The sequence below is a fragment of the Mustela erminea genome, chromosome 7 (genome assembly GCF_009829155.1).
Source record: "Mustela erminea isolate mMusErm1 chromosome 7, mMusErm1.Pri, whole genome shotgun sequence".
NCBI lineage: Eukaryota > Metazoa > Chordata > Mammalia > Carnivora > Mustelidae > Mustela > Mustela erminea.
Window position 1 is genome coordinate 3,677,428 of NC_045620.1, and position 24,119 is coordinate 3,701,546.

At 46.9% G+C, this 24,119-nt stretch overlaps 1 protein-coding gene across 10 annotated transcripts in view; it reads right to left on the reverse strand.

Annotated features, from left to right (window-relative positions):
• Positions 1-24,119, reverse strand: part of ZNF831 (zinc finger protein 831) — a 93,510-nt gene that overhangs the window by 10,353 nt on the left and 59,038 nt on the right. For 8 of the 10 annotated variants that reach the window (XR_004287385.1, XR_004287384.1, XR_004287383.1 and 5 more), the window contains one exon: positions 513-584. The exons of 1 other annotated variant lie outside the window; for it this stretch is intronic. Coding sequence is in view for 4 of the 9 variants with exons in the window: in XM_032350188.1 (XP_032206079.1) it covers positions 513-584 (72 nt within the window). In the remaining 5 variants the exon portion in view is untranslated. Of the gene's footprint in view, positions 1-512; positions 585-19,935; positions 22,913-24,119 lie in introns of those variants that run through there. One more of the 10 variants, XM_032350190.1, reaches the window with a different exon arrangement.

The window sequence follows — 24,119 nt, forward strand, 5'->3', positions numbered from 1 at the left end:
ATATCATTATCAATGATAATGCAAGTAAACGGATACATCTCCTTCGGTTGCCCCAATACACCAAAAACTCCATTAATCTGGAGAGCAGACTCTGAATTGTGTATGAGGAAGGGGTAAAATGAGTCCACTGTGTTGGGCTTCTAAGCAGGCGTGATCTCCATGACTATGAACTGATCTGAGATTGAACTGTTTAAGAGCATCGCTATCACAGAAGGACGCACAGTGTGTTGGTGAGAAAAATGTGCAGTGACTTAAGAAAGGCCAGGCAGAACTTTTCAAGTTCTGCCAGTATATTGGCAGATGTTTGCTCACTTATTCAGATGTTCACTGAACCCATTTTTCTGAGTCCCTATTTGTTGGGCCCATACACAAACCCATATCTGTAAGCCTAACTATCCAGTGAGCCCAGGTTTACCGAGCACAGAGTCCAGCCAATACTCGTGTCCAGAACCACGCCGAGCACAGGCAATGCATTCAGTGGCAGTCAAGGCAGACACCCTCATGCAAATTACCGTCTAACGGGGGAGAGATGCAGCCACCACAGTAGGACGCAGAAAATGCACCAAGCAAACATGGTAAACACCCTGAAGGGAAAAGTGGAAGGAGCCATGAGATGGTGAAAATGGGGCCCTGACCCCACCTAGACCTCTAGAGGACAGCGGAAGCCTACACACTGCAAGAATGTGTGGACGCTGCACCTGTGCAGGCTGCTTCTCTCTTCACCAAGTCTCAGCATTCATTCATGTTATTATTCAGCCAAAAATTTTTAGGCTCTGTTTCATGCCAGACATTGTACTAAAATATTTTTGCAAGTAGATTCATCCGCTTCCTCAATCATACTGCAAGCTTCATCGGTAGGGACTCTGTGGAAGGGTGACGGAAGACAGGACTTCCTCTTCTCAGGGAGAACCTGGGGGATGTCGGTCCTAATCAGAAGGTGATCATGAGCCAGCAGGAGGCAGCCTGAGACCCGAGTTCCACAGACCAGGGCCATGGGAGGGAGGACCACAAGGACACTTTCATCGGGGACAGTCTCAGTGTCTCTGTGCCACCCTAATGCAGTCTCGTGAGAGTTTGCCTCTAAGTAATCACAAACGAATCTTTTACTTCGGAAACTGCATTTCCTTACAGTTTTCATCTATTTTTTTTCGTGGGGGGAGGGTAGAGGGGCAGAAGGAGAGGGAGGGATGAACTTTAAGCAGACTCCACACCCAGCACAGAACCCAACGTAGGGCTCAACACAAGGACCCTGCGACCATGACCTGAGCTGAAATCAAGAGTCGGACACGTAACCAACTGAGCCACCCAGGCGCCCTCTTGTCCATATATTTGATGAAAGGCAATCAGTCAGGACAAGAATCCTTCTCACCTGGAAACTCTTCATCTAAATGGTGTTTAGTGCAAAGGGTGGTTTAAAATCTTGCTTTCACAGGGCGTCTGGGTGGCTCACAGTTAAGTGTCTACGTTTGGCTCAGGTCATGATCCTGGGGTCCTGGGATCGGGTCCCACATCAGGCTTCCTGCTCAGCAGTGAGGCTGCTTCTCCCTCTGCCTCTCTGTCTCTCATGAATAAATAAATAAAATCTTTAAAAAAAAAAAAAAAAAACTTCCTTTCAGTTGTAAGTTTTATCATGTCCAGACAGGAGTGTGACTTTAAGGCACACAGCAAAAATAGGATTAAAGAATCACATAAGGAAAAAAGATCATAAAAGAAATGCCATTTGGAACATTATAAATGCCAAGGCTGCACCTCGCCGATCTACTTCATGTATCGTTATTCCAGAATTTTCCTGTTGCTAAATGAGAACCGTCTACGCGAGCCTCTTCCCTAGGACATAACTGATACACCCGCAACATCCTCTCATCTTTTCTCAAGATTTACACCCTAGAATGAAGAAGGAATTATTCTGTTTCAGCAATTTCGGAGCACTAAGACTTAACTAATAGCTTTCGGGAAAGAATTAATACTTCTCTATTAATTCTAATCAGAGAAGACGTGGAGAAGTCATTACCCCCTGTCAGAGAGGGAGAGCGAAGGCACCGGGGGAGTAGGGCACTGCAGAGACCCCTCTCCAAACCCTCCTGTGTCTTCCTGACACTCGGACCACATTCCAGGGGGCACCCGGTTAGCTCCCGAGCTGCCACCATGAACTCACAAAAGGAAAGCACCGCCAAGCGACCGGTGAACAAAGGCAGAAGCCACCTTTATTCCAGGGACTTATTCAGCCTCTTCATACACTAGTTAGAAATTGTACCTTCTATGTATGTGTAATTAGGTAAAGCTTTTACTTCCGAAACCACCTGTAATGGCGGCGTCTCCACATTTCCGTTCCTGAGGTGAAAGGGATGCGTTCTGATCACTTTCTCCTCTCGGGTATTTTCTCCCAACTCAGTGCATGGGGCTGGTTTGAAACATCTCAGGGGTTTTAGAGCTCAACCGTGCACGGAATTCAACGCGTCTTCATAAAGTGAAACCCAGGCCCACGGAATCGGGACATAATGAAGATGACTTTACCTCAAACCCGGCCGAGGACAAGGGTTTTGTGATCCGTCTGCAGCAGTGGTTCTTAACCGGGGGTGATGTGTCGAGACTTCCCATGGTCATCCTGACTCGAGCGGGGCAGGCCCCTGGCATGTCATACGAGGAGGAGGCAGCCAGGGAGCCAGTGGCCAGGACGGGGCCCGACCCCCAGCTGCTGAGTCGCAGAACAGACGGCCCGCCTGAAACCAAGTCACCAACTCAAACGCTGTAGGGCTCAGGCAAAGAACATAAATGAGGGAGGCTGCCTGGGGCTAGGGACTGTGGTGAAGGGAAGGCATGCCCAGGCTCGAGGCCACAGGAGACCCCCAGGGCCACCAACTGCCACTGGCAAGGACCAGTTCGCCACATCTGTCCATTTTCCAAGAGAAACCAAAACACTGGATTCCATGTGTTTGTCAGCACCGATGATGAATTTTCACACAGCAACGCTGTGCTAACCAATGTGCCCACGGTCCGAATTCGGCCAAGGAGGGTCAGTCTGGGGCGCTCGCCAGTCACAAAGCTCTGGGGCGCCGACAGCAGTGGAGAGCCTGTACGCCTCACCCGGGCCTCATGCTTAACGGGAGCAAAGTTTCTTTTAAAAAATGCTGCTGAGTGCACTGTGGTGAGTGCTGTGAAGTGTGTAAACCTGGCGATTCACAGACCTGTACCCCTAGGGCTAAAAATACATTATATGTTTATAAAAAAAAAAAATTTTTTTTACAAATGCTGCTGAAAACTACGGAGGAGTAAACATGGTCTTGGAGAAGTACTTTGGGAGTACCTTACGCAGGGAAGTACATAACGAGAAACTACCAAACGGAGCCAAAACATTTCCTGCAGCAATAGTTGTGGTAGCAAAACAACAGCAACCGACCAAAACACCCATGGAAAAGGGCAGGGTTGAATTAAAAAACTGTGGTACAGCTATGTCAAGGGATTTTTATGCCATGATTAAAATGATCAATCAATCTCTAACCTAGGCCCAGAATTTTATACAAGACGGACGAAGAAGAGTCGCACACTTCTACAGATGGGATGGCTCTAGTTGTGAAAAAGGGGCCCGAAGTGTCTGTTCTGAGTTTTCTGCACGCAGAGGAAGGTGTGCGAGAACATGAGCGGAACCCTGGCAGCTGCAGAGGGCCCTAGCCTGGGGACCATCAAGCTCTCCTCAGATATGCCGATACTGCTTTCTTTGCTGCAACAAGCATGGTATTGCTTTCTTCATTTGAAAGAAAAATAATAGGCACTGGCCCTAAAATTCACACTGAACGGAATAAGGAAAAGCCCCCGGGGTGTGCCCGGCATGTTTGTGCAAAGCTACGGCTCAGGCCAATTCAGTCAGAACGCAAAACACCTGCTGACAGAGGGATCCAAAGACTCACACTCTGGTGTGTCATGAAGTTCTGCTTCTCGGGCAGAGAGCAGGGGAGACTCACCAAAGAAGAGAAAAATACATTTTTCCATATCTAACCAAATCTGGAGCATTTTTGAACTACCCTAATTTTTTTTTTTTTTGAGATTTCGCCTCTTCTGAGTAATCATTTTTCAATCTCTTTTTTTCAGAAACCACTTTTCTCTATGGTTCGAATTTCTCTTCTCTTTCTCTGATGAAAGGCAATCAGTTTGAGAACACTTCACTTACCATTTTCTCCCAAAAAAAACACATTTAGTGGAAAAAGTATGCTTAAAATCTTTTGGTAGGTTGAAACTTTAATCGCACTCAGACAATAAGAGAACGCTCTAAAATGAAGAGAGGACAAACTGTGGGGAAGAAAGAAAACTAAATGGAGAACAAAAAATAGCTAATATTATTTGAATTATTTAGTGCCAAAATTGAGTCAAGAGAATCCACTTTATGGACCATTACTTTCAAAGTTTCTTAACTCTAAATGAAACTGTAGAGAAAAAAAGTTCAGGCTTTAGAATATAATTGATGTGTTTAAGCAATTGTCTCATCATTTCTTAAGATTTACACCCTGGAGAAGGAGGTGTTATCCTGTTTCAGCAATTCTGTAAGCAATATTACTTAACTAATGGCTTTAGGAAAAGAATATCTCCCCATTAATTCTGACAGGAAAAATAATGGTACAGAGCCATTAGCTCTCGTCAGAGAGGCAGGGAGGGAGTTCGTGGATTTGGAACCCTGGAGCTCAGGCTGCCATTCGTGTTTCTCTTAGGAAAACACTTGGAGGTGATTTGTGACAGAGGGAGCAGGGCACGACCAACACCAAGGGAGCCCTACCACCCCCATTCCACTCATGGCAGACTAATAGAAGTTTAAAGGCTAAAAAGGAAAAAAAATGAAAATACTTAATTTCAGAGAATTACATCACTATGCTCACATAATATTTAGCTATTCTACCTCTTCAACACAATTAGGTAAACCTTTTATCTCAGAAAGTACCTGTCAGAGAAGTTCTCTTTACCTTTTCTGTTTTTTCAATGAAAGACAGCTGCTTTGATAACGTTAGCCTCAGAAGCATCTTCCCTAAACTATATTCGTGGGGGAAAAAAAAAAATCTAGTTAAAATATTTCAGTCACTTAAAAGTTTAGTTATGTGCATAATTCAAAGGAAGAGATTCCAGTGAGAAAGAAAGTAAATGAGACAAAGAGAAAGAATAGAGTGGCTCCCTCACCCTGGAATTAAATACAGGTTTATGGTCAATGACTGAAGTAGCTCAATTCTACCTAGTTGATGCAGCATGCATGTAGCTGAAGAGAAGAAAATTAGGACATAATTACACAATGACTGGTATTGTGATAAATACCACAAAGAACATGAGTTATGAATCATACCACAAGGACATCTAGTCTCGCTTGAGACTCAGGAGCAACCAGCCTACAGACCCACTAAAATGTCACCTCACAAAACCATCCAAGGAGCCAACATGATGAAGAAGGCTCAGCCTGGTTCTTCAGAGAGAACATGGCTGAAGGACCCATCAGAGGGACAGGAAAATACATTTACTGAAAACCTCACCACATGCCTGGGTATTTCCCTCTCCTAATGCAATTTTCTGAAAGTTTGTCTCTTCCAAGTAATCATATATTTTATTTCAGAAACTACTTTTCCTAGTAGTACTCATTTCTTTTTCGTTTCTTTGATAAAGGGCAATCAATTTCAGATTTTCCTCTTGGAGAGTTTTTCTTTCCCTAAAAGATGTTTAGTGGAAAGTCATGTTTAAAATCAATTCTTAAGTTAGAAGTTTATACCCAGACCAAAATCACGTACTTAAAATTTACAGAGCAAATGCAGACAATGAGGTGAAGAGGCAAAAAATACAATTACTGGAAATACCATTTGAAATCTATAATGCCAAGACTGAAATTAAGAGTATCTACTCTTTGAATTATTATTTTCAATGTTACTCATTACTAAATGAGTCTATGAAAGATAGTCCATTTCTCAAAATATAATTGAGGTATTTGAGAGAGCTCATTTTTCCTCAAGATTTGCATCCTTAAAAAGAAGAAATTGATCCATTTCAAGGATAATAGCTGGGAAGAAAGATCTTTCCTTTTCTACTTCATTAATCCTGATAAAGGGGAAAAATGGACTAATTTCAAACTAGAAACAAAGACAAGAAAGAAAATATTGGAGTTGGCGTCATCAATTCTGGTTTTCCAATATACCTTAGGAAAGAAAACATTCCCAGCCCAGTCTCTGTGGAAAGATAAATGGTCACGGAGAATCTAGCTCGTCCCTCAATTCTAAATTGTAGACTAATAAAACCAAATTTGATGACAAAACCAGGGAAAGAGGAGGAGGGAACACTCTTCTGTTTCCATGGCATGTTTGGGTACGCTACCTTGTGTGGCACAAAGGTCATTTCTTACTTCAGAACACCTGCCGGTGCGGTGCTCTTTGCTTTCTTGAGGAAAGGCAAGTGTTTGGAAAGCTGGAAACCCTCTCCACTCAGATACTTTTTCTAAACAACATTAGTGGAAGAGTCTGTTTAAAATATTCCAGTAATGTGAAGTCCTGTACACGGACAGAATTCAATAGCATTTCTCACATACTATCTGAGAGCAAGGGGACCGGGATAAAGGGAAAGAAGAGAGGTGACCCCTGCTCTTGAAAAACTTTCATACCAACGTTCACTCAAGAATGTGTGGTTTTCTTAATAATGGCAGAACCCCGGCTGGGTCAACTATGCCAGTCATTGAAATACTTGCAACTCGGCTTCATCTTTTCTCAAGACTTGAGAGAAACAGAACTCCTGTCCCTGCAACCCTTCAGCAACACGGCGAGCAGTGGTTTGGGAGCAAAAGCCTCGGCATAGTTTCTATGGATCCTGACATGAAAATACAGGGGGATGGTCCCAAGTTCTTTCAGACCCCAGTGGGTAATGATATTTCAAGAGTTGGGGCGCCTGGGTGGCTCAATGGGTTAAAGCCTCTGCCTTCGGCTCGGGTCATGATCCCAGGGTCCTGGGATCGAGCCCCATATTGGGCTCTCGCATTGGTGGTTCAGTGGTAGAATTCTCGCCTGCCCATATTGGGCTCTCTGCTCAGCGGGGAGCCTGCTTCCTCCTCTCTCTCTGCCTGCCTCTCTGCCTACTTGTGATCTCTGTCAAATAAATAAAATCTTTAAAAAAAAAAAAAAAAGTCACCTGTGCCCTGCTTGGGAAGACCATGGACACTTGGGACTCACAGGTTCCCTGTGCCTCAGAAGCTGAGACACGAGCAACAAAGCAGAAAGCAACAATAGGAAGACAGGGGCCAAATTCTCACAGGACTCTATGAAGTCACTCTTTTGTCCTCACACCAGTTTTAGAAATCCTCCCTTTTATGATGTGAAACTTGAAGTACCAAACTTTTTTTTTTTTTTAACTTCAGAAATTCTCTCCCACGTTCAGAATAGCGCCTCTGGCCTCCTCTGAACTTAACAAAAGCTCAGGTACGTGTGCAACCAAAAGCCTACCTGGAAATAGGGGTAAGACCACCAATGCAACAGGAAGGAAAGAAAGAGAATACACAAGAGAGAATACTGCCCCAGAAATCATTTTTAATCCCAACTAATCAAGAAATCAAATTTCCAGATTTCTTTTTTAAATAGACATTGATATAGTGGAACCATCTAGAAAGTCCAAACTTTGAGGCATTTTAAAAAACTTTACACCCTTCCTGAAGACTTCTACTCCACCGTCCCCCCTCCTAAAAAACTGTACGTCTGTTTTGCAGTTCTAAAGCAAAATAAGGGAAGGAAACCCATGGTCTGAGAGAAAATGGGAGGTGCCCTTCAACTTTTGTCTGGAAGAGACTGTAAACAACATCGTGCACCCAGAAATTCCACCCGGAGAAGGGGTGGAGAGTGGAGTGGGAGCTGAATCTTGAGGCGGATACACAGTTCTGCGCGATGGCCAAAAGGAGCTGAGGGGGTGCGGCAAGAATGGAATGTAAAACACTTGAAGCCGCTAGAGGGAGAGGGGACAATCGGGGGGAGCTTCTGCCTCGGAGCAGCTCCCAGAATGCTCCCCGGCAGTGGCCCTGGGCAGGCACAGGGTGGGGGCATTGGCACCCCTCACCATATAGCTGTCCACCTGCTCCTTTTCCTGAAGTAAAGACAGCTAAGATTGGTAAGATTCGCTCTCCAGAATCTTCTCCACATAGAAGGCACAGGGTCTGTTTAGAATGTGCACAGAATGAAATGAAAATTCAATTAAGCATGGAAAACGAGGGTCCGAGGAAAGTAGCCTTGGGTGTGTGTGTGGGGGGGTGGTATTGTCACTGAACAATCATTCAAGAAATCCTCTTGACTTGTCTTTAAAAATATGTTATTACTAAATTCAAATCAGAGAAAGAATACACAGCCTAAATTATCATGGAGTAAACTAACATAATGATTTTGAAATAAAGTAGTTTACACTGTTTCTGTGAATGCTGACAGGAAAATAATGAGAAAATTGCATGAACATCCATCAAAGAATGCAGGCTAGAAGCACCAGGAGCGGGTTCTGGTAGATTTGCTCACTCAGGCCCCTCATGAAAATTGAAAAAAGTCAGTGAGAAGAAGGCAGAAGACAAATGGCAAGTGGGCTCCAGCCCCAAAGGACGCCGGTATGCAGAGACAGAGAGCCCATGGCAGCCTGCCAGGGAGAAAGAGACGCGTGGATTATGATGTTCCACGCGCATCCTATCACTTCAAGGAGTTGCCGACTTCTCTGGGCAAGAGCAGCCTTCGCAACTTCTATCTCGAGAAATTATTAGTCTATTTTCACCTCAAATATTTCTCTCATACAGAGGAAAACAAGGCTATCCATTTTCCTTGCAAAATACCCTCCAATCTTGTATTCACCGTGAGCGGTTGCCAAGTACTCTTCATTATTATGAAAGTTCTCTCAGGGAGAGAAATCCATACCCAGCCTCTAATAAATTCAAGGGGGAGAGGACAAGAAGAGGTGAAATAGCATGAGGTAGATAATCAAATTTAAAATAGGTTCTACTGTAGAAATGTTACCCCGTACACAAGCTCGGAGTCCGCTGCCACCTATTCCTAGGGCTTCCCAGTACACCTTCTGAGCGCAGCTTTGATGCTTTCTGCCTCACGAATTTCAAAGAGAAGAGAAAATTAACCCCTTTCCTTCCATGATTTAGCTTTGCAAAAAAGGAAGTGAAGGTGGCAAAGTAATGGGGAAGGCCCGTCACTGTCCTCCTATCTGTCCTCTGGTTGGGGTACGCAGCTGGGAGGCCTCGGACCCTGAGGAGGAGGAGGAAAGCCTGTATATTTGAGCCAAGGACCCAGAAGCGAGCGCGACAGACATTCAGAGAAGCGAAGAGACCTAGAAGGATCAAAATGACTGACGACAGAAGGCTCCAGAGGGTCCGGAAGGCCAGGATGGAGCCGGCCTCCCACTCCTCTGACGAGGAACTCCAGTAAGAGTTCCACCACCCCGAAATCAACGCAGCCACCAGGCTTCCAGGCAGATGGGGCAGGAAGGACAGGAACCTCCAAACTGATGACGATTCAGAAGTGAAATCAGATTTGAAGGAAAAGTTGAAGGTAAATTTTGAATCACATGGAGACCCCCAGGGAGGCCTCCGCCAGAAAGAGTGCTCTGAGGATCTCGGGGAAGCGTTGCCAGATAAGATGGGGATGACCACTTAAATCTGAATCTCCGGTCAGCAAAGGATCATTTTTAGCATAAGTATGTCTTATGCCATGTTTGGGACATACTTATGCTGAAAAAATATACTCACTGTCTGAAATGTAACTTTAACTGGGTGCTCTGTATTTCCATTTGGCAACTCTGGCCACGAGCCACATGGAGCCTCTTCCCCTGAGCAACTCCAGGCACCACACGCTGTTACTCCGGGGATGGCTGCAGGCTCTGGATCGAGCAATTATTACCGAGCAAGAGATCTTGTGACAGGGCACACCACAAACATGCTGACAGTCCGATGGCCCCAACCAACCGCTCTTTTAAGATTTATTTATTTATTTATTTATTTGAGAGACAGCACATGCACATGAGTGGGGGGTGGGGAGGGGGTAAGAGGCAGAGGGAGAAGCAGACTCCTCGTTGAGTAGGAAGCCCAATGTGGAGGTTGATCCCAAGACCCAGGGATCATGATCTAAGCTGAAGGCAGATGCTTAACCAACTGATTCAGGCATCTCGGCCCCAACGGCTCTTGATGGAGAAACGGCTTATGCATCCGAAACACTCAGGAGCCAAGCCCACAGGCAAAGGCCAAAGCCCGGTCTGGCGTGGGGAGAGAGCCAACATCCCAGCCCTTCTCCCAATTTTCAGAATTTTTTCACACCACCACGAGAAAACAACCTTCAGTCTATTTGGGAAAATTATTAGTCTCTGTAATCTCATGATTTCTCCCATTCCTGTGTATCCAAGGATCCCAAGCCATTCATTTTCCTCCCTAGAAGTTCCCCTAACCCACACTCACTAGAAAAGCCATCGAGTAGAGTTGGTTATCAGGTTTTCTGGGTGACAGACCATGGCTGGCCTCTAACAAATGCCAGAGGGAAAGACAAGCAGAGCAGAAATGGCATGACGCAGGTAACGGCACCGGAAGGCACATTCGGCAGAAAGGCATTCTAGAGTTCCCAGCCAGTACCCAGGACTGGCAGGCACGACGACACTTTCGAGACAAGAGTCTTGTGCTCGTAACTTCTCCAGCAAGAGCTTTAACCCAGAGGAAGGGGAGAGAGAAAGAGCAAACTTCTTTTTCTTCTTTTTAAGCCAGTACAAACTTTGGCTCTTAGTGGTAAACTAGCCAATGGCATCTACTTCAGAAAAGAGCAGGAGGTCTTTCCTGTCAGGAACATCTTTTTCCCCAAGGGCAAAAGGCTCACAGGAAAACAAGCCCCATCCAGAGGAAGGGACTCTGTCCTCAAGGAGGGCTCCCTGAAGGGACAAACCGAGCACCCCAGAGAGACACCTGGGTATTCGTTTCCCTCCTACAGCTGCCAGAGGAGGGAGAAGGAAGCAAAAGGACCCACTGGAATGTCTGATCCAAGCGTTCGCTTTGGGGTTCATCACATGGTTACAGCAGAGAAAGGAGTGAGCTGCTTCATGAAAGCTTCCTGACGCTGCAGGGATCTGGGCAGGCCTGGAAGGAGGAATGAATTTACGAGGATTTCAAATAGACCCGGAAGGCCACAACACACAGACAAAAAGTACGGGACTGACCAACAGCCAGGCTGGAAAATCAGGATCCCATTCCCTTCCCGTCAGTTCAAGGCACTTTTAACCTCACTATGCAAAAACAGCCATCAAAAATTCTGTTTTTAAAAACTATTAGTCTGGGGCGCCTGGGTGGCTCAGTGAGTTGATCCTCTGCCTTCGGCTCGGGTCATGATCTCAAGGTCCTGGGATCGAGTCCCACATCGGGCTCTCTGCTCAGTGGGGAGCCTGCTTCTTCCTCTCTCTCTGCCTGCCTCTCTGCCTACCTGTGATTTCTCTGTGTGTCAAATAAATAAAAATCTTTAAAAAAAAAAAAAACTATTAGTCTGTTTACCTTGGAAATATTTCTCCCCAATATCTGAGGACCCAAGGCTATCCATTTTTCTCACTGAACATCACTCTACTTGCGCGCCTTACGCTCCCCAGAAGAGAATCGGATGTGCGCACTCCAGGATCAAGAAGGTCACTGAAGCCGAGAATGCTCTGCCCACCTGCTAATAAATTCAGAGAGCAGAAGTGGGAGCCCATGAAATAGCACAGGGTAAATAGTAAAACTTAAATCAGGTTTCAGTGTGGAAATGTACCTTATGGTTATTTTCTAGTTAATCTCTCTCCTCTGACTATAGGTCTTACGTATGTTTTCTCAGTGAGGATTCTAATGCAGTTCCTATCCAATATTTTCAAGGAAAATAAAAGTAATTTACTTTTCCAATAATGTCTGGGTTCAGGTAAAGACTATGTGAACTTGCGTCTCACAGAGCAGCTCCGGGTTATCCCTATTCCAGAAATCCTAATTACACCATGCATCATAGGAGACAGAATCTGGAATGGGGAGACTCTTGAGGGCAGAGGGCAGAGTCTGCAACCAAAGGAAACCCATGGAAAAATGGGGGAATGGGAGAGGGAAGCCAACTTCCTGCAGGTAAAAAGTTAAGGGTGGGCATAGGAGCCAGGTGACCTTGCAGGGGAGAGCTTGACAGACCTCAGCCCCTTGGTCAAGGTCAACATCAACTGCGGTGAGTCATGCCAAGAGCATGCACCCTTGATACGATGGGTCGAGAAGGTCACTTCACCCCTGGAGTCTTGCTCACCAAACTATCACCCCAATCTAATCATGGTGAAAACACCACAAACCCCAACAGAGGGACATCTGACAATATACCTAGCCAGTCCTCCTCTAAACTGTCATGGTCATCAAATTCAAGGAGGGTCTGGGACATTGTTACAGCCAAGGGGAGCCTAAGGAGACATGATGATAAAAGCCACGTGGTGCCTGGGTGGGATCCTGGGCTGGAAAAAGAACACAAGAAAAAAAAGTAGGGAAATCTGAATCAACTATATAACTTAGTTAATAATTCTTTACCCATAGCTAATATATCACTAATTATAACAAACATGCCATACTAATGTAAGGTGTTAAAAATGGGGAACTGGGGGTAGGCTATATGGGCATTCTCTGAATGATCTTTACAACTTTTCTGTAACTCTGAAACTATTCTAAAATAAAAGGTTGACTGGGGAAAAAAGGAAAGGCCAGTGTGCCAGGTGCTGTCTCCTGGGGCCAGAGCTCTGTGGCGGAGGGAGTGGTCTTCCCCTTCCATTGCTCTAGAGGTCTCAAGACTTAGACAAAAATCTGAGGTGCCTCTGGAAGCCCACATCCTCTCCCTTACTCTCCACGGCTTGTACAACTTGACGCGGCTCTTCTGACACGTGACCGTGAGGGCCTCCTTCCTCCCGGAAGAGACCTGAAGCAAACATACACCTTGCCCCCATTCTCCTGTCCAACCACCTTCCTCAGCAGAATTCCGGGTACTGTGCTGTCCAGACACACAGCCTCATCTGCAGACCTCATGGAAAGGAAAACGCAGGCTCTTGTTCCAAAGGACTGAGCTTTTCAAGCCTCCCAACAGAGCCCAGGTCCCAGTGTGGGGCCCTCTGAGTGCTCACATGGGTCACACACTGTGAGGGCTGTGGTAGGAGGCGTTCACAGCTTGCCATGAAGCTGTTCTTAGTACCATGAAGCTGTTGCACTGGCAACCCACAGAACAGCACCTGGAGGGCAGAAGAGGGAAGAATGGAATCTCATAAGGCCTGACGTGCATGGAAGTGAGGTGTGCCAGCTGGAGGAGCTACACCTCTGTGCCCTCTAACTCCCGAGGAACCCCGAGCACCCCCTCCAGCTGGAGGAACTGGACAGCCCGCAGTGGGAAAAGCCGTTCACAACCAGAGGTGGTCGCGAGGGCGGGATGGTGATCTGGGTTGTTTTCTCTCCTATTCTTTCCCAGAAGGTGGGAGTGGAGTGGAAAAGGGGGGCTGTTGGCTTTAGGGGCGGGCACGCATGCGCGTGCATACACACACACACACTCTCACACTCTCTCTCTCTCTCTCCTCCCGAGAGAGGGATTAACTCCTCAAGAGCTGGCACACAAGGACTATCGTTGTCAGTTTGGATCCTCAGGAACATTGGAAAGGGGCTTCGGAGAATCCCTCAAGCTATCACCCTGATTCCTGTCATGTCTTTGGGATAAAGCAGAGGAGTGGCTTAGGTCTGATAAATAAACCTCTCATCCAACCGCAGGGCCACACGGTACTTCAGGGATTACTGAACCAGAGGGATCTGGGTAGGGACAAGGCGGGGAGGGGGGTGCTCTTCTTCCTCTGAATGGATTGTTTTTGAAGCCTTGGCTTTGGTAGAATTTACCTTCATGGCTGTTTCCTGATCAGATTTGTGGTTTTTTGGTTTGGTTTGGTTTTTGTTTTGGTTGTTTGGCTCTCCTGTTGTCCAGTGTGCATCAGACTCCCCCTGAGTTAACGTGTCCTTGCTACATGCATGTCCCCCACCACAGCTGAGGGGCTCAAAGGCAAATGTCGGGGGAGACCCTGGGCCCATGGCAGCTCACTGAGACACCCACTGCCCATGCCGAGGGAGGAAGGAGGTGACAGCCAGTGAGTGATCCTGGCACCTCAGAGCTGTGAAGAAAGTCGTTGGCTCCCACCTCCGGTCTGTGCCTCAGTGTCCTCAACTATGTGATGGGCCGATTCTAGCCCTTCCTACAAGGGTGGTGGAGAGAATTCAATGAGCCGATAGCACATGCGCCACGCTCAGGCCTGGGATGTTGTGCCTCAAACGTGTGGGGCTGCTACGGCCTTAGCGCTGCCAATACCGTCACCTCTGTGACATTTTTGTACCATCTGACTCATGGCTTTGTGGCTTAGGCCCATCTCCCTCTGGCATAGTGACAGGACCTGGTCCTGATCGTAGATTTTTCCAGCACCTAAAACACTGTGAGTGACACATAACAGGTACTCCATAAACAACCTGTTACATGAACTCACCGAGTGAAAACTAGTCTTGACTCCAAACTCAAACCACACCCTGCTTTTCCACTTCATTCCTTGAGATCGCAAATACAAATTTGCATAGAGACTTCCCCCTCTGTTGTGACCGCAGATCCTGCGGGAGGCTCACCAAGGGTTAACGAGGTGTCTAGCAGCCTGCGGCGAGGGGGAGAGGTCCTACAGTGGACGCAGACCCCAGGGAGGACTCACAGTTGGACAGGCTTTCCAGAAAATCTCGTCTGATTAATTCACAGCAGTTCTTCCCTCCCACCCCCACAAGTGAGATCAATAATGATTTGACTCTGCTCTACTATTCTCACTGATTATAATCATATTTAAAAACCCTGATCATTTTCTTAAACTCCATTTAGTGTCAATTTGCATTCATCAAGGGTTTTTCTTTAAAGGGGTAGTGCTCTTTAACGGCTAAATCTGAATTTTGAAGGTGACAGGTCCAAAGTGTGAAGGGAGTTTGAAGAAAATGAAAGGTGCCCGTGTTTTTCAGCCATTTTCCCACAATGGGCCTCACCACGCGGGAAGGTTCTGCATCCTGGGTTATGAGCCAGCTTGAGCATCTCTCCTCCCAGTGACACGTGGTATTAACCTTCTTCGAGCGGGTATACGGGCGTACCCGTGAGCAGACCCTGGGCGGTTGGTAAGGGGCACAGAGAAGGAAGAGGGGACTATGTACAGACGATGCGATGCGCTTCTGCAGTGATGACGGGCTCACACCTTGTTCAGTGTCAGTAACAGCAAGGTGTTTCCACTACTGTGAGCTGCTACTGACGCTCACCATATAATTTGAGATTTCTTCAGTGGGCGACGGTGGGAAAGAGCAAGGACTGAATCGAAGTGACAGGGAGGAAACCAGACACCATCGGGTACAGTGCCTAGAACCTTGGGGACAAAGGAGGAAAACGTGTTCCCTGTTTTATGATCGGGGGCTGGGGGGAGACCATGCAAAAAGGTTTGGAAACAGAAGCATCTGAAAGTATACGCTCAGGAAAGAAAGGCACGTCCCCAAGCTTGTAAACATGCACATGGCTGTTTAGTAACAAGACTCTTGAGCGGGATCGCTCGCCTTCTGCAGATAAACAGACAAAAACATGCTCTTCTCTAACGAGCATTTCAAAGTTCTAGCTGTAATTTTTTTTCTTTTAACTCGACTTGTTACTGTGATCGAGAATGCAATCACGAACAAGATTTTACTCCTGCTTAGGGAGGCACATGGTCAGGGTACGGAGGGAAATCTAACCAAGGAAACAGAACATGGAAAATGGCATTACTGCATGAATGTTAACTGAAACTTCTCTTTACATGGAAAAGAGTTTTGGACGTTCAGCCTGTCTGTATCTCTAGCTCATGGGGCAGAGCATGTGAGATGCCTCCTTATTTCTGATCCCTTTTCTCAGTAACAAGAACCTACTTTCTAGGTGAGGTGCACTGTTGCTCTGCTTAAAAACTACATTTCTCAGTTTTTCTTGCAAATATGACCAGGTAATTAAGTTCTGGCCAAAGAGATATGAGAGGACATGATCCACAGAATTTGCAAGGCATGCCCTTAAGGGAGGGGTAGATACCTTCTCTTTTCTCTTTTCCCTTTTCTGTTAGCTGGAATGCAGACCTAATGGCAGGAGCTGGAGCAGCCATCCTATACCACAGCAGAAGGAAAACCTATGGCAAGGAGAGTAGAGCAACAAGACAGAAGGAACCTGGGTCTCCACAGCACCATGGAGCCACCAGACTAGACCAGACTACCTACACAGATGGTTGTCTCTGGGAGAAATAAACTATGTATCTTTTAAAATCATTGTTACTTTCAGTAGTGGTGAGAGAAGCTAAGGCTTTATTGTGCTAATACCATGGTAATGAAAAACACTACAGTGCAAAGGTCTAAACTTTGTCCACATACAACGTTGGTGAATCTGCCATGTCTGCTGACTGCAGGAAGTATTAAGCCTCCGTCATTTTGCCACATCTGCAAATTATCTGAACCAGGGGTGAGCAAACTATAGCCTGTAGGCCAATTTGGCCCACCACTTATTTTTATAAATAAAGTGTGATGGGAACACAGTTATGCCCACACGTCTATCTTGTGTCTACGGCTCCTTCTGTCCTATCACGCCAGAGTTGTGCAGTTGCAACAGGGCCTGCATGGCTAGCAAAATTTTTTTAAAATACAAAAATAAACTTACCTGGCCTTCTATAGAGAAAAGTTTGCAGACTCCCATCTATACTATTAATTACATAAAAAGGTATAATTAACACCCTTTTCCACTTAAACTAAATTAAAAAAAAAAAAAACTATATTACTGCCTCAGGGTGGGATGCTGGTATCACTCGGGCAGGCATTGCGGGCTGTCTCTCCACTATTATTCTCCATGCTCTCTTACCCACGGGACCCCAAAGCTGTTTGGGGCACCTCTACAACACTCTTTTCCTGGACTCCTTGTAGCCACGGGTGGCCTTGTGACCCAGACACCCGTAGACAACGAGATACAAGTAAGCACTGCTGGCAGCCCTCAAGAACGTTCCGGAGGCATTCCCCTTTGGGCTTTAGGCCCTTTCCCTGCCTGCAGCACAGTCTTAAGGTCTGCGGGCACTGCAGAGGTCACGCTACCCACAGAATAAAGGCACAGGGTGGCAGAAAAACAGAAGGATCCTGAGTCACTGGCAGCTCCCCGGCCAGCTAGACTAGCTCAGACCTCCTGTCCTTAGCCTACTTGTTGTATGAAAAAAATGAACCATTTTTTTCCAGAGCTCCTGACAATTGTGTTCTAAATTGCTACATGTGCTCTAAATAGAAGGTGGGGTTGGCAGATAACACAACACACACAAAACCAGCCTAATTCTTCACCATTTCCTGTGCCCACACCCTCTGCAATGTGATTTTTAAGGCCTTTCATGAGAGGTGGGGTCAATTTCTTCACCCTTAAATCTAGGCTGGTCTCATGATTCTCCTTGGCCAGTAGTCTACAACAGAGATAATATGCAGTCCTAAACCTAGGCCCCCAGAGATTGGTGTGAATCTCCTCGCTCTATTTCTCTCACTCTCACTCTCTCGGACATCAGTGCAGGTCGGGAGACATATTCTTTTCTTCACTCTCATTCCCCAGGCTGAAGCCCAACCAACTTTCAGGGATGCAAGTGAAGCCCTCCAATCTCCCAGCTGTTGCCCCAGCTCACCCCACAGACATGTGAGCGAATCTGGCAAGGCTGGACCAGGCAGGATCAGGTCAGCAGAATGCCCAGTTAACCCAAAACCTCACGGACAAGACTAAAACACTTACTGCTAGGAGCCACTGAATTTGGGGTCTTCTGTTACACAGCAGTAGCAAACTTCAGTCACAGCTAAACATATATTTGATGTAAGTTAGCTACTGCTGTACAGCAGACATATATATGGTCACCTCTGGTGTAAGCTATATACAGAAGTACCCTATGATCTAGCCATTGCACTCTTGGGTACTTACCCAAAGGATACAAAAATACAGATTCAAAGGGGCACAAGTACCGTGATGTTTACAGCAGCAGCATCTACAATAGCCAAATAAGAGAGAGAACCCAAATGTCCATCAACTGAAGAACAGATAAAGAAGTTGTGGGGTGTGTATGTACATATATACATAGCAGACTATTACTTGGCCATCAAAAAGAATGAAATCTCGCCACTTACAATGATGGGGATGGAGCAAGAGTATATATTATGCTAAGTGAAATAAGTCAGAGCAAGAAAATCACATATGAGTTCACTCATATGTGGAATTTAAGCAACAAGACAAACAGATGGGAAGGGGGAAAAGAAGGAGGGGAAAAAAAGAGAGGGAAATGAACTGTAAGAGACGCTTCATGACAGAGAACAAACCGAGGGCTGCTGGAGGGAGGTGGCTGGGGGGTGAGCTAGATGGTGATGGGCACCTGTCGGGATGAGCACCGGGTGTTGTGAGTGCCAAATCGCTGAATTCCACTCCAGAAACCAATATTGCACTGTATGTTAATTAAGTAAAATTAAAAGTTTTTTTTTAAAAGATGTGTAATCAAGTGAAAAAAATAAGATGCATGTGTGTATTTATGATTGACAGCCATATTTTTTGATAACTAGAATTCTTTCAGAATAGGTCTTTATAAATCACAGAGGTCAACACACTACATGTCAGGGCTTCCAGTGACAGCTAGTGAGGTCTGGAAAGAGCAGCACAGTAGTTCATGACCTGGAACAAGGGGTTGGACCGCCTACATTCCTGCTGTTCGTCGTCGTTACCACCACCACCAAGTCAGTTACTACCTCTGGGTCAATTTCCTCATCTGCCAGATGAGGATAATTACAGCACCTCTGCTTCTGTCCAGAAGCTTCCAGGAGATGATAAAATGGCTCAGAATAATGACTAGTCCAATGATAAGTGCCCCAATGATACAAGCTACGATTATTCCTGTGGTGATTATCAGATAACGTAAGATTCTACGAGCAAATCACAATGGGACCAAGCACTGGGCAGAACCAGAGTCTGGGAATAGAGATGTTCACACTAAAGAATCCTAAAAAGTGAGTGGTTCTTCTCAATGGCGCGTGGGAAGCTAGAGTTTCCGCGAATGTCCCTCTCTGACTGACTGATCACTCAGATGCTGGGTCTTCTTCTGTACCTGTTTATACTGAAATACTGTGCTTTCAGAAGGTCACGTCCAAGTCAGGCAAGACCCGCTGGTCCCACCTCAGCCACTGCTGAGCGTGTAGAAGGCATGGTACATGGAGGATTGCTCAGGCCTGACTAGCAGAGGTTGCCCCAGCTCGTCCTTCAGAAAAGATGGAGCCACTTTATGATCACATCCTTACAAAATCTCCTACTGTATGAGGAACTCCCCAGTTACTTCATGTTGAGTTACAAAATACAGTTTAGGAAGGTGCACTGGCCTCACACCATGCCGGCCCCTAGTGGGCCGGGTCACTGACAGGAGCACTAATAAAACTGGTGCTGAAAAAGGCCACGGGGAGGGCGGAACGTTAACATAAATCTAGTTATTCTTGGGCACTTAGGACTTGGTTATAAGCACTGGATATTGTTGCAGATAAGTCTCTTGAAGATTGCCTTAAAAAGCAAAACAGGCCCTGTTGACCCATGGAAGCCGCATATGCACATGGACCAGTAGAAACTAAAGCAGCCCCAGCGCTGTGACAGCATCGAGCTCCAATTCCAGAAGCACTGAGTCTCAAGTGGCCCAGATGAAAGTGCAGGTGTTGCGCTCTGGAAACTCCTGTCTGACTCTGGCAGGTGGCCCTTGTGGTGACAAGAGGCCACACAAAGATGCGTGCCACAATCCTGGCTAGAATGGCTCATGCGATGGGAACAGGAGACACAAGACAGCTAAGTTAATAGTTTATGTCACGGATGGTTTATGTCCATATTGAGTATGGGAAGGAGAAATTGCCTGCTTCATCTACATCTTTACTTATTATATTTCAGGTTAGCTCCCAAACACCTTTCAATCTTTGTGTTGAGAAAACAGGGAGGCCCGACATTAGGAAGTGAATGGTGGGGAGCCGCAACACACGGTGTGCGGGTGACTGCTATCTTGGGTTCTTGTGAAAGTGATTTCTGGAGAGGGTGCTCCTGGGAGAAACCCGACAGGAGCTGGAGAAACAAGAAGTCAGACAGCAGTGTGACTTCTGAGAAGTCTAGCCTCTGCCTGAGCCCACAGGGAGGTCTGCAGTGTGTCCCAGTTGGGGGGGCAAGGGCTGCGCAGCCCGACCCCCACTCAGGCAACGCCCTGTGCTTGCGGACGGTAAGATGGTCCCATCGGCCAAGGGCAATCCTTTGCAGAAGGGCCCAGAGAAGAGCAGGAAGCAGCATGTGGCGATGGGCGGGTGCCTGGCCTGAAGGGGAACCTGGGCAGGCCACCAACAGCACCTGCCGCCACCGCCGCCCACAGTAACTTGCAGCACCCTGCATGGAGAACAAAGCTAACCTCTCGGCTCTGACCTCCCACACCAAGGAAGCGAGAGAAGCTACGATAAACATCTGAGTTCGTTCTGAGTTCAGCAGCGGGTTCGTCCATCTTCACCATCCTTTGGGAACATCCTTTTCCAAAAGAAGTCAGCTGGCTCATGATCACCTCTCCATCTCCAGCTACGGGCATGTTCTGCCCATCTGCCCAAACAGAAGCTTCCGGGCCAGGTGCACGACCCCAACCTCCCTGAATCAGAGTCAATGCTGGGGTTTCAGCCCGAGTGCTCTTTTTCTACCACAGGCGCTAAGTGGGGAAGATAAAAGCTAAGGCCCCTGGGAGTCGCAAATGGAATGAAATGGGATAAAAGCAACCCAGAGGAAAGCCAACTCCAATAGGAAGATGGGAGAATCAGAGCCCAGGTGACATTGCTGGAGTCCCAGTCAGGACTGCTGAGGGCTCTGCGTTACGTGAGCGAGCCACATCTTCCTGGTGCTTAAAACCTTTCTGAGTTGGGATTTCAGTTATTACCAAGAATCTCGACCCATCCTCAAACGTCCTCTGACTTGTACAGACTTCCTCCCCCCTTCCTTGTGCCCCAGAGGATGAGAGGGGCAGATGCCATGATACCCACTGACCCTGAACACCCTCTTAACCACATTAAAGGTGGGATTACAGAGTTCCTTCCCGTTACCTAATGACAGATCTAAAATTCAGACCTTGATTGTCTGCTACCAGCCCCTGGAAAACCATCTAATGTGTTTGCCTAAGAGCTGCAATCATGACTTTGATGAAAGAAGCCAGTCTTTTTTATAAGGAGACATTTCCAACAGACATTGATTAATCTAGTTTCCCATTCTTCTAAGCAAAATAATAGAGAAATCATCATTTTCTTCCTTATCTAACTACACAGATGACTGCTTCGTGACTCCTCAAATTTATTGAGTGGCAAAACTGGAAGCAAAGAAGAAATATGTCCTGTGTCCTCAGAAGCATCGAGAACCTCAAGACGTCAGGACCAAAGCAAGCAGGGTGACGCCAGTGGACGCACATCCAAGCAGAGGCAGGGACAGGCAAACACATCAGGAAGAGCCTCTTCTTCCTCCAGGAGGCTCTGGAGCAAATCAGGCTAAGCAGGTCTTCTTAGCATTAATGCAGAGTTACTTAGAACTCACTAAAAACGCTCCCCATTTCTTAATTTAAAAAAAAAAACTTATGCATTGATTGAGAATGAAATGTTACTTAAATGAATCCAAATTAGTTGAAATTAAAGACAACACAGACTTCAAAAGGCAGAGTGGATCAAGATTATTAAGTGAAAATACATGTGCCCTCTCCCCTGAGCAGTGCGCGGCGGTCTACAGAGTAGAAAGCACAGGGAGCCCTGCAGACACAGGAAGCAGTTTTAAAAGGAAAATAATTGTTTTCATATTAAAACATACAAAACCGATTTCTTTTGAACCACTAATGTGTGGATTTTTAAGAATCAATAACATATTACATTTAATCCAGTTGAATGAAGATGAATGGGAATGCTTGTCCTTGGTTCTCAGTAGTGTTCATGAGAATGCTTTTTGGAATCGCCGTTAGCATGCAATTTCTGTTATTTTCTCTGTTCAACTTGGAAAAGCTTGAAAGTCTCAACACTTTACGAGACAGCTGGAACACAGTGAAGTATGCTTGATATGCCCTTCAAGAAACAATGTCAAATGCGCAGTAGCTGCTCAGTAAACAGCCCCAAGCGTGTGGATGCCCAAGTTGAGAGAGATGCCTCAGCCAGGACCGGGCCAGGTATGAGAGCCGTCAGACTTGTCACGACGACAGGGCAGCAAGCGTGCGTGGGCAACAAGCGCCATCCTCGGGGCGGAAGGGCATGGAATCGGGAAGGGACATAGGAAAGCCAGAAGGGGCAGCCCCTATGTTCTCTTCTCATGGTGCAGGGGAGTGTCACCCCCTTGAACTTGGGAGAAGCCAGCCTGGGAACAGATGCCACTGACGGAAGCCAAGCAACAAGGTGTGTGGGCTGGCAAAAAGCGCGCACCTGTTGTAAGGAGAGCGAGAAGTCTCCAGGGACAAGGATGAGGTCACACCATCACATTTCCACAGAGGCTACCGAAGAATTCCTCATGGTCTTGAACTCACAGTGGGTGCTGTCTGTATCCTCCCAGGGGAGCGGAGTGGGCCCACTTTCCCAAAAATCATTTGCCCCATAGTAGCGTGAGCACACTGGGTTCGGCGCTTGGCTCGAGTGCCCCAGATGCTCCGGGTGCGAGATGGCAGCCAGCACCCTCCCTTCCTCCCCGCTCCCTGCTCCTCCTGAGGCAGCCTCTAAGGTAAAGGCTGCAAACTACCTGAGTGCATGTGGGTCCAGATCAGTGTGTACGTGTGTGTTTGAGTGTAAATTCATCACCATCGTGTAAAAATTGGGAGAGTTTCTTTAATGGAAAATTCTGTGTCTCTGGCTTCTCTATGAAGACAGATTAGTAACAATGAGCTGGCAAGCTCACCATGCAGCTCCATTTTAAATCATATCTGATTAAATTATAAATTATAATTATTAAATTTTAAATTATATATATATGATATAAATGGTAACTCAACAGCAAGCAGTTACTGCTATTATAAGCCTCACGTTATGGATGGTAAACCAAGATGGGGAGAAGCAAAGACTCTCCCCAGAGACCAGACAAGGGAGGGCGGGGACCACCAGATGCAAGCCAGGTTGTCTCCACCCCCGGCCCCACGTTGCCTCCCAATTACTCTGGCACCAAGGGGAGGCACCGTGGCCCCCGCCGGGCAGGCTGCTGCAGCCTCTCCTCTCCTGCATCTCTTGTTTTAAAAGGTTTGCTATTAACATTTTTGCATGTGCTTTTTAAAAAAACGTGGCCAACTCTGAAAGAGAGCTGGGGTGTTTCCTAGTTGGGGAGGATTGAAACGTCTCCTACTTGGCACAGAGAGCTTCAGAGGTCCTGCTCAATACACAAAGACAGGGAGCTTGAGTTCGTGGCGGAATCCTGGATTCCACATCACATGCCTCAGGACAGTCCCCAAACCCCGAAGAGGTGCTTGAGCGCCCCGTGCAGTCCCTCCCGACTCTCACCCATCTTCTCTGGCTCCCCCTTTCTGCCCCTCTCCGACTCTCCTGTTCTCAGCTGGGGCTTCTGCCTCCTCTCGTCTGGCAATCATGTTTGTTCTTGCACACGCAGGCAGCATTTAAGTACAAGCAACAGAATCACACAGAAGAGCCAGGGTCTTCCTGCTCTGACAATGGCGGAAGTCCTTCTCCAGCAGGGGTCCAGCCGGTTTCCAGAAGCACCAGGACTCCCTGTCTCTAAAACCCTCCTCTCCCTTTCTCTGGCTGCAGCCTTACACATTAGTTCAGCCACGTAAATTCCTAGGAGCATGAAACAAATCTGTGGTGAGGGGCCCCCTGGTATACAGAGCAGCCCCCCATGTGCCCAGCACCCCCCCCTGCCCCCACCCCGGGTAAAGCCAGGTCCAATGCACGTCCAGACCCAGGCCTGGCCGAGATCGGGCACCCGGGCAGAAGCAGGCTGCAAACGTGTGCTGTGTCTGCCTGTCCTCACAGACCGGCGCTAGGGGGCTCCCTTGAAGTTTGGAAGACAGTTTCACATCAAATAAAGAGTCGTGCTTCGCTTCTTCCGGGTAATAAA